This window comes from Ostrea edulis, chromosome 5 (genome assembly GCF_947568905.1).
Source record: "Ostrea edulis chromosome 5, xbOstEdul1.1, whole genome shotgun sequence".
Classification (NCBI taxonomy): Eukaryota; Metazoa; Mollusca; class Bivalvia; order Ostreida; family Ostreidae; genus Ostrea; species Ostrea edulis.
Genome location: NC_079168.1, coordinates 68,046,582 through 68,056,827, shown reverse-complemented (window position 1 = coordinate 68,056,827; position 10,246 = coordinate 68,046,582). Strand labels below are relative to the sequence as shown.

The 10,246-nt window shown below is 35.3% G+C and overlaps 1 protein-coding gene across 1 annotated transcript; it reads left to right on the top strand.

Annotated features, from left to right (window-relative positions):
• The first annotated feature begins 1,313 nt into the window (after positions 1–1,313).
• Positions 1,314–9,907, top strand: LOC130054721 (optic atrophy 3 protein homolog). Its single transcript, XM_056165278.1, has 2 exons — positions 1,314–1,500; positions 7,714–9,907. The coding sequence occupies exons 1-2, from the start codon at positions 1,368–1,370 to the stop codon at positions 8,205–8,207; spliced, it is 627 nt and encodes a 208-aa protein (XP_056021253.1). The 5' UTR covers positions 1,314–1,367; the 3' UTR covers positions 8,208–9,907.
• Positions 9,908–10,246: the final 339 nt, after the last annotated feature.

Here is a 10,246-nt window from a genome sequence, read left to right as displayed (position 1 = left end):
TATCTTTTTATCTCTATGACTGTCTTGTATAATGTCACACTGTTCTTTATACCATGGAAAATAAAATATTTATTTTGAAAACATATGTTGGCCATTTCTCATTCTAAAACATCATTTACGCATATAGTAATCTAGTAAATATTAGATTAGGCATATAATAATCTATTTTTTCATCAATCGTATAAACAATCAATCACAAGGGCGAATCCAGGTTAATTTTCCAATGGAGGGGGGGGGGGGGTCTCACACTGTGGGGGTGCAAGTGTATAGATTCTAACAGAAAACCTTTTCTTCTTTTTATTCATTTCTTTTTTTATATATAAACACAGTAAATACATTCTGCAAAGAAACTTGTACAAAATGTTTATAACAAGCTACTGAAGGTATATATGTATATATCCTTTTCATCATTTTTATATGCAATATGTATATGTTTCTGAATTTCATAAAATTATTTTTTGTTATTGATATTTGAATAACCTTCAAATTCTCTGAAGAAATGCTGAACACTAGCACACCCCCAAAATAAATGTTCAATTGTTTCTGGCAGAATGTACATAATTTTGATTTAGAATAAGTATGAGTTTGAAGCTAAAATTGTGTTCAGAGTTCTATATTGAAACCGTTGCTTTTTTCTGCTTAACTTTGGCAAAATAAATTCCAAGTAGAGTAAACTTACAAGTCCCCAAACAGAAAAACTGTGAAATTTCAACCCCCCCCCCCCTTCACCTCGCTGGATCCTGTAAATATCACACCTACAGGTAAATCTGTCACTTTCAGGTTCATAATATCGCCCAAATGTAAAAGAAAAGAAAAATTAAATGAGTTAATTTGTTAACTTCGATTTACATTCACAATTATAAGTATAGTTCGAGTTTGTTATGGTCCGAGTTTGTTATGGTCCGACTTTTTGTAGTCCGAGTTTGTTATGGTCCAACTTTGCTATAGTCCGACTTATCAGTAAATCGTAATTCCGAAAAGAAACAAAAAGATTTGTTTATCATTGTGTTTCAATATTTTCTATTGATGCAATTGTTCTCTTCAAATGTCAGAAAAGAATCAATACTATACTGTATACACATACGGACATGTTTACCTAATCCCTTCGTAAAGTAAATCTTGTAACGTTTTGGCGGGAAAATGTCAACTGCACAAGCCTAAGTAGTAGACGTAGCCTGCCTACCATCAAATATATTTTGACAAGATATTAAAGTTCATAAGATTTTTATAAGCTCATGCAAATGAACACAGTATATACACAAAATAAGAGTTTTATCAAATAAGAATATATACGACACATTTACGTACAACTTACTGTGTAAACTGTGTAATACAACATAGTTCGAATTTCCTTGAGAGGTGAAGTCATGCCTTTCCCACTTATAAAACTGGTTTATTTATTTGCTAAGCAAGTTAGTAAACCTGTAGCGGCTAGAATAACAAACTATATGAAAGAAAAGGAATTCATACGGAGATACTTAATGATTCCATTGGCGCAAGGTAAGCTTAAGTACAGTTATTTCAAAATGAAAATAAGAAAGGAAGGTAGAGGATAACGCAATATCGACAGATTACACTATCTAAAAATGTGAACTCTGACTGAATTGTATTGAAATATTTTGATATGTGACATTTTATCTTAATTTGAAACAACAAGGCCCAGTGTATGAGTGTGTAAATATATATATAATAATATATATTAATATATATATATTAATATTAATATATATATATATATATACTAATATATATATTTACTAATTGTGTATCTTTTTTATTTTTACCTATATACGGTATATATATATATATATATGTAAAAAAAAATTAAAAAGATACACGAAGACGTTTAGTAAAGCTTTAGCGCTTTCATATATATATATATAATATGTGTGTGTGTGTGTAACTAGCTATTTGAAATAGCTTGATTTAGCAAAATTTCAAATCTTTTATCAAATCAATTTCGAAAAGCATAAACATAGAATTTTAATGAGTGAAAATATTTCATCCTTGTACTCCTTACAACACATTGTACACAAAAAAATACTCCCATGGGAGAAAATTTTGTTATGAGGCTCTGCTGTAAACAGAAGGTACACTGCCGTCAGATTTATGATCTGCAGTGATGCTCTAACATAAATGGGGCTTGGGATAAAAAGCTGAGTGGAGTGGAGTGAAAGTCAAAAGCTAGTCCATGATGATGTGGATTTGTTAGCTGATCACCACGTTGACTATGAAGGTCATGCATTCTTCCTCCTTCATTTCCTGTGTGCAAATGCAAAATTGATGTCAACTTGCCTCTATATTCAATCATGATACATGTATATGAAAATTATACCAAATATATAAACAAAAATTCATACGATATTTTGTTATAGAATCTGAACAAGGGTTTATTCATTTACTTCTCAGAAAAATCCCGGCTAGTAAAAAGAACGTAGAATTTGTTTTTTCTGTGCCGAGGTACCCTGCCAATGGTTAGTCATGTGCAAGCTCAATGATTGTTTTGTGAAAGTACAATTTTGTCTCCCTGTCGCTTTCCATCTTGGCTTTCCACATCCTTTTCAAGATTCCATTCTCCCAATAAAACGCAAGGGACATGCCACAAGGTGACTCAGCATTAACTGCCTTTGATTTGGATCATCCTTTTGAAGCTTACTTAATTTTTCAGCGTTAATCCCATTGAAGTCTTCACAATTCACAGTCCCAGTTACAATAGTTTCACTAACAGATTCATTTATAGAGTCAATCGTTTTTGGACTTATATCTGACTTCTCCATCTTTTGCTGATCCTGACTTTCTGCATCTGCTTCTTTGTGAGCCAATGCTCAGGTAACAACATTATTTAGCACTTTCCCAGCTAATTACATCATTTCCTAGCAGCACATCTGCTACAAGGGAGGGAACTAGTCCAACCAGTGCATATCCCTGGTAGTACGGAGTTTCAAGTTTTACAACTGTTTTGCTTCAAACGGTTGCTCAGTTGCAATGTAAAGTGTGGTTGTCTGTCCTTCCAAAATACATACACATGTATTCATGAAGTCCTCTCTCACTCAAAGGAAGCGTGCACACATGGACTTAAAACCGTGGTTGGCGACGATGTTTTCCATTGCACTTGTAACATATCACATCCTTCCTGTGATATCCATTGCCACTTTCAGGTTTGCTTCCTTTTCCAATCTCAGTAACTCCCTGAGCTGGCCCGAATTCCCTTGGTTCTTTTGGCGGTATGTAGTCCTCACATACCTCGGTGGCCTCAACAACAGAAGATGATTCTTTGTTTTGTCTGACCCATTAGGATTGTGTTGGTGGTAATGCTTTGAGGAAGAATTCATAATGCAAAATTCCAATGGGGTTTTTGTCTTCAATGCTCCTCTTTAAGTATAGATTTATCCTACATATTAGACCTCTGTATGTTTCATTATTTTGACGTTTTACAGATAAGAGATCAGCAAAGTATTCATGCTGTCATTTTTCATACCTTTGGGTTAGGGCTTTCCTCAGGTCCTCATAGGAAGTTGAAGCTTGTGCTGATGTATGCCTCATTTATCCTGGCTTCATAATTGTAAAACTTTTTAATGCTCTCAGACCATTCTGCTTGTTCGCTAATGGCCTCAAATTCTGAAAGAAATGTTAAAATGTCGTCATATTTTGGGTTAAAGGGTTGTAATTTAATTATGTCTCCTCTTTCAGGGGGAGACATATTGTTTTTGTACTTTCTGTCCATCCGTCTGTCTGTCACAAAATCTTGTGAATGCCTCTCCTCCTATATAGCTTATCAGATAGACTTGAAACTTTGTACAATGCTTCATTGCCATTTGTAGATGTGCATATTGGTGGGACAGGAGGATCCAATTATTTTCTTAAAAGTTATAGTGGATCCAAGAGGAGTGGAGGATGTAAAATAGCTTATGAACGCTTCTCTTCTTACATCATATGGCTTATCCGATAGACTTGAAATGTTGTACAATACTTCAATGCCATTTGTAGATGTGCATATTGTAGGGAAAGGAGGATCCATTTGTTATCCTTAAAGTTATGGTAGATCTGAGGGGTGGAGTGTGTAAAATGAACACTTCTGCTATGTGGTTTATTGGAGTTCATAATGTCTATGTTCCTGCTCATGCTTTCTCCTCCATACCATGCAGTACATTAAGATGAGGAGGTTTCCTGTGGAGCACTTCCAATTTAGGGAACTTGGGAAACATTTGTTTTTCATAAAAACAATCTCTAGATTTGAATGGTACTGTCTCTGAAGCTGTTGGATTTCTATTGCTTGCATTTGAAGTTTTTCTAAAGCCAATTTTTCAATCTCCAATTTGATTTTTTTCTCTCTATGAAACTATTTTTTCGTTCCAATTCAATTCCAATGTAGCATCCTCTTTTGTTGTTTTCCTTCATACAGTTGGATTTCGTGGTTGTTTGAAAACATTTTCTTGTATATTCTCTTCTTCCATATGTTCTTTATCTTCTGTAAATTCTATAAGTTTTTGAACTGCTGCCCTCCTGGGTTTATTTACAGCAATTGAGTCCTCCCGTTGCCTATCGCCTTCGGTCATGGTACATGTATCCATCAAAATATTCAAATTATCAATCCACAGTTTTCTGAATATTAAGCAGTTTTACCAAAATTTGAAGTAAATCCTAATTTGCTGTCACCAAAATGTTTCACTCAAAAATTTAAACAATCTAAATGATTTCGCATCAATTTATTCCATGAGTGTACATTGTAGCATTGAAAAGATATTGGAAGATTGACTAAATTTTTCCTTGCTCTATATAATGCAAATTCACAACGTTCCCATGGACAGGATGCGAGTCAATTAACTCTTAACATTGATAAGGAGACAAGCTTAATAATTATGCAGAGGCAAAAGCTAGAGAGTCCCAGGTTAGATTAAAATAACAAACAGATTTTTCGAGTATTGTTAGATAGTTCAATTCCATTGATTGATAAAAAAAACAAGAGGTACTGTGAGCAATGCTCACCAAGAATACCCCCCGCTTACCCCAATCTCCCAAAGGGTGTTGGTAATAGGTAAAACTTCAGTATTATGATCCAAAAGGTATCTAGGAACACAGCATCTCCATGCGATGAAAAAACCCGTTAAAGAATTTAAATGAAAACGATATTGCTACTTTGATGTCCAGTGCACGTGACCTTTGACCTTTTGACCCCAAAATCGATAGGGAACATCTTCATCCCATGGGTAGTCCATATGTATGATATGGTGACTGTAGGTGGAAAGGATAACGCTTTAGAGCCCGGAAACCATATTGCTACTTCGATGTCCAGTGCGCTTGACTTTTGACCTTTTGACCCCAAAATCGATAGGGAACATCTTCATCCCATGGGTAGTCCATATGTATGATATGGTGACTGTAGGTGGAAAGGATAATGCTTTAGAGCCCGGAAATCATATTGCTACTTTGATGTCCAGTGCCCCTGACCTTTGACCTTTTGACCCCAAAATCAATAGGGAACATCTTCATCCCATGGGTAGTCCATATATATGATATGGTGACGGTAGGTGGAAAGGATAATGCTTTAGAGCCCGGAAACCATTGCGTCTACGGACGGACAGACAGACGGAGAACCCGATTCCAGTATACCCCCCCCCACAACTTGTTGCGGGGGGTATAAAAATTGACTGGAGTTACCCTTTAACAGTGTAGTACTTAAAAGGAAAGGAGAAAATATATGGCTGTACCAGGTATCAAACTTGGGACCTCAGTATTACTATTCTGGTGCTTTAACCACTGAGCTATCCTGATCAATGTCCAGTTTATCAATTCTCCTACACCCTTCCTTTTGATGAGACCTCAGTATTACTAGTCAGGTAAATAAATAAATAAATGTTTATTCGGTATATATATACATACATACATAAATACCAAGGATAACCCATGAAAGCTCAAAAGCTTATTTCTGAGGTCCTTTGATGTACAGATGTTTGCTTGGGGGTCATTTATGTGGGAGGAAACCAGAGTACCTGGAGGAAACCCACGTGTCCGAGCGGGCGACTGCCATACCCTCTCACATACAACCACTACTGATCACGGGGATCAAACTTGGGTCGCAGCGGTGAGAAGAGAGAGCGCTACCTCTGCGCTACCAGGACACAGGTATCCAGGCCGATATCTGGTTTGTCAATTCTCCTACACCCTCTCCTTTTGATGAGACCTCAGTATTACTAGTCAGGTGCTTTTAACCACTGAGCTATCCAGGCCTATATCCAGTTTATTAATTCTACACCCTTCCCTTTTGATGAGACAGAATCACTAAGACTCTAAATAAACCTCCACCTGAACAGAGACTTCTGGAGCCCCCGGATTACAAGTTAAACAAACTAACCCATGCTTAGGTAGGTGTTCCAGTATTACAAAGTTAAACAAACTAACCCATGCTTAGGTAGGCATTCCAGTATTACAAAGTTAAACAAACTAACCCATGCTTAGGTAGGTGTTCCAGTATTACAAAGTTAAACAAACTAACCCATGCTTAGCTAGGTGTTCCAGTATTACAAAGTTAAACAAACTAACCCATGCTTAGCTAGGTGTTCCAGTATTACAAAGTTAAACAAACTAACCCATGCTTAGCTAGGTGTTCCAGTATTACAAAGTTAAACAAACTAACCCATGCTTAGGTAGGCGTTCCAGTATTACAAAGTTAAACAAACTAACCCATGCTTAGGTAGGTGTTCCAGTATTACAAAGTTAAACAAACTAACCCATGCTTAGGTAGGCGTTCCAGTATTACAAAGTTAAACAAACTAACCCATGCTTAGGTAGGCGTTCCAGTATTACAAAGTTAAACAAACTAACCCATGCTTAGGTAGGTGTTCCAGTATTACTTACTGACTGTCTACAGAAATTTGTCGAGTTGTTAAAGTCTATAGAATGCGAGGTGAAGCCGAGTCTTCTTTGGACTTTAACAATCTGACAAAGTAGACAGTCAGTAACAAACCTATTACATGTATGGGTTTTGTTTTGGTGAGGACCAATATGTCTTATACGTAAATATGTATAAGTAGAAAGTACAATTTTAAAACAGGCGTTCCGGAGGTCTTAGTTATACATACATGTAAGTTCGTAATCCCAGTTCAACAAGATGAGATTTTGCAGGATCAGAAAGGATGGTCGTTGGGATTATAGGAGTATTTTCTACGTTAAAAATTCATGGGATGTATGTGTTGACTTGAGTCTTCTCCGTCCTAATCTTTAAAGCTTTCTACATGATTTGGGCCACTCGCTGTAAAAAAATACTAATAACTATAATGTTAGATATTTATATTTTGTGAAACCCGACTTTAACTTTTTCATTAGGGGCTATATATATCCATGAAAACCTGTAATTTTATCATCTTGTCTGAAACTTTAACCTTGCTAATAAATTTTTAACAATAAGTACTAGATATTTTTTTGATATTTGACATGAGTAATCCTTGTGACAAGACCTTTCCATGGGTACTAAACCTTTTGACCTTGACATTTGACCTACTTAAAAAAAAATTGACATTGGTCATAACTTCTAAATGGTAAATATTGGAGCTTTCATATTGCACATGAGCATTTCTTATGACAAGATCATTCTACTGGTACCAAGATGGTTGTCCTTGTGACTTTTGCCATCTTTGGAATTGGCCATTATTGTGGGCATTTGTGTTTCACAAACACATCTTGTTAATTAATTAATGGTAAATTATTATATTACAGCTTACCACAGATCAGAATCCAACCTGAAATTGATGCTGCTGTATAACCAAGGCCACAAAGTAAAAGTGAATCCTCTGAGTGACGAGGCAGCTTTAACGCTAGCCTCAGACATGATGAATGATATTTTAATTTTCACAATCGCTTTCATCATACTCTACCAAGAATACATGAGAAGTACCAAGAGCAGTGCGGCAGAGAAACTTCAGAAGGAGAATGAAATTCTCAGCATTAACAATCAGTTAGATGACTTGGTTATGATAACGGAGAGACATGACACTCAGTTACGAGAGGCAGAGCGGGAGCGAGGTCATCTTCTGACCTTGGTCAGTGATTTGAAGACTTGGTCCACGCCGTGCACGAAATTAATCTCCGAACACCAAGAGTCTCACATAAAGGAAGCGTTCAGACAAATCCGAAAATTACAAACTGTGCAGCTAACAGTGCACAAAAATTCTAAAACGGAGCATATTGATATTGCTTTAGCCAAGCAATAAATCAAATTAAAGTGCTGATTTTATATCAACAGCCAAAAACAAACTACCTTTTCACTTTCTGTAGAATATTCTGATTTAACCTGTGAGTGTTCATTTAACCAGCGAGTGTTGTACCAAAGTAGAGAAATACCAGTGCTTCACCTGTAATTACCTGTGCTCATTGTTTTGTAAATGTGGAACATGTTTAGAAAGTTTAACTAGTGTAACTGAAGCTGTTTCTTCCTGTCATATCATTGTCTGTGTATGTTGTGTTTTAGAATTTTATATGCTTACAGGTTTTGAATTGATATGTAGAACATATTTGAGAATGTTTGAGTTTATTAATGCTGAATATGATAATATTAAATATTTTATTTCATAATAAAAGCATAAACTGCAGCACATTATTATATATGCTGGTGTTTGTAAAGGGAACAGGAAATCATGGAGATGAAAATGTTCACTTGAAATAAGCCTATTCATATTAGATATATACAGTACATTCTATACATTTCTCATGGAGTAGGCATTTTGTCAAAATGAAATGGTCTTTTTTCCCACAAAGTCATTTTCATATCGGGAACATAACTTTAAAATGGTTTTCATATCATTATTTAAAATTTCTTATGATTGTCATTCTTTGCATTTTAAAAATGCATGTCCCGTGTCGCGGCAGGTATTGGCATGATAAAGAACCCTTACTGCTACTGCCCTGAGCGCCAAGCATAGGTCTAAATTTGTAGTACTTCACCTCTCAATATTAGTGAAAAATCCTCGATGGGACGTGAAATAGAAACAATCATCTAACTCAGTTTACACAACTTTACAAAGTTTTCATTGATGCTTGTAGAATTTCATCTTGAAGTAGCGTGGAGTTGTTATTGATTTTTTTTTTTACAAAACAATATGTAAACGTATAATTCATGGCAGGTATACACGAATCTTTTTTGGGGCAGGGGAATTGTGAAAATGTAACCTCCACTAGCTTGCCTGACCAGTGTGTGTAAATTGTGAGGTAGGTGAGTGGTGACTAGAATATAGTGTATGTGGTATTCTGCAGTAGCCATTTTCTATATTGTATCAACTTATAGAGGCATCGGTTGCTGAACTCCCTACAGGTAGTTAACCATGTTCTGTAAATCTTTGTACACTTCACATCAAGGAATTTGAATGTACTTTTTCATTATATAAGCTAACTCCAGAAATAACTCAATTGTGCTTTACTGAAAGATTTCCTAGAAAAATTAATTGTGCTCTTTTCTTTATTGAGAGTTATATGTCCTTGGATTGTGCTCTCTTTCAAACTTATTTTTGAAATTTGTTATTTAGTTACTTGCTTTTTCATTGGTTTATTTTAATACAATGCAACATCAGTATAAAAAATTTGCTGTTTTATTCATATAAAGGTTTTTACTTTTAATATAAAGAGAATTGCACAATTCCAAGTTTGTAATATGGTATTTTATGCAAAGCAAATTGTTATTTATACTTCAAAGGATAAATTTTTCTAGTTATTTGAATAGCTTTTCAGATTTATATACAGATGGCCCTTAAGCACAACTATTTGTTTGTAACAGGAAAGTAGAAAATCTTGGATTGGATTAGTTTGTAATGGAAAAATGTGTGTATAATGCCTGGAGTGCAACTGTATAATTGTAATATCACATATTCAAATACCACTTGTAAATGATTTGAGTGAAATAAATGAACTTGCACTTGAACCCATATGGTCATGATTGAAATTCATTCTGTAGCTAGCTCAATCTTCATTAAAATTAAAGACCTCTTAGATCCGCGCCATATACTCTGCGAAACGATTGTGAGTGTATCTTAGGATCCCATTTTAAGTAGATTGTAGCTAGCTAGGACTAATAGAAATCCAGTAGGACAATGTCTTGGAGCCAACTTCTAAATTTCAGTGAAAAATAATTTTTTGTGTGTGCTTTATCATGAAATATAAAAACCTATATATCGGGGGATAGGGCTTTGATATTTAACATATAAATCCTCATGACCCAAGACTTTCATTTGGTACCAAGACTTGGGACCTTAAACAATGA

What these genes read in the sequence shown, in the direction of transcription:
- LOC130054721 (XM_056165278.1), top strand. Translation starts at nt 1,368, where the DNA reads ATGCCTTTCCCACTTATAAAACTGGTTTATTTATTTGCTAAGCAAGTT. An exon ending in AATGATTCCATTGGCGCAAG is followed by an intron (nt 1,501 to 7,713) that starts GTAAGCTTAAGT and finishes ATTATATTACAG; the next exon opens with CTTACCACAGATCAGAATCC.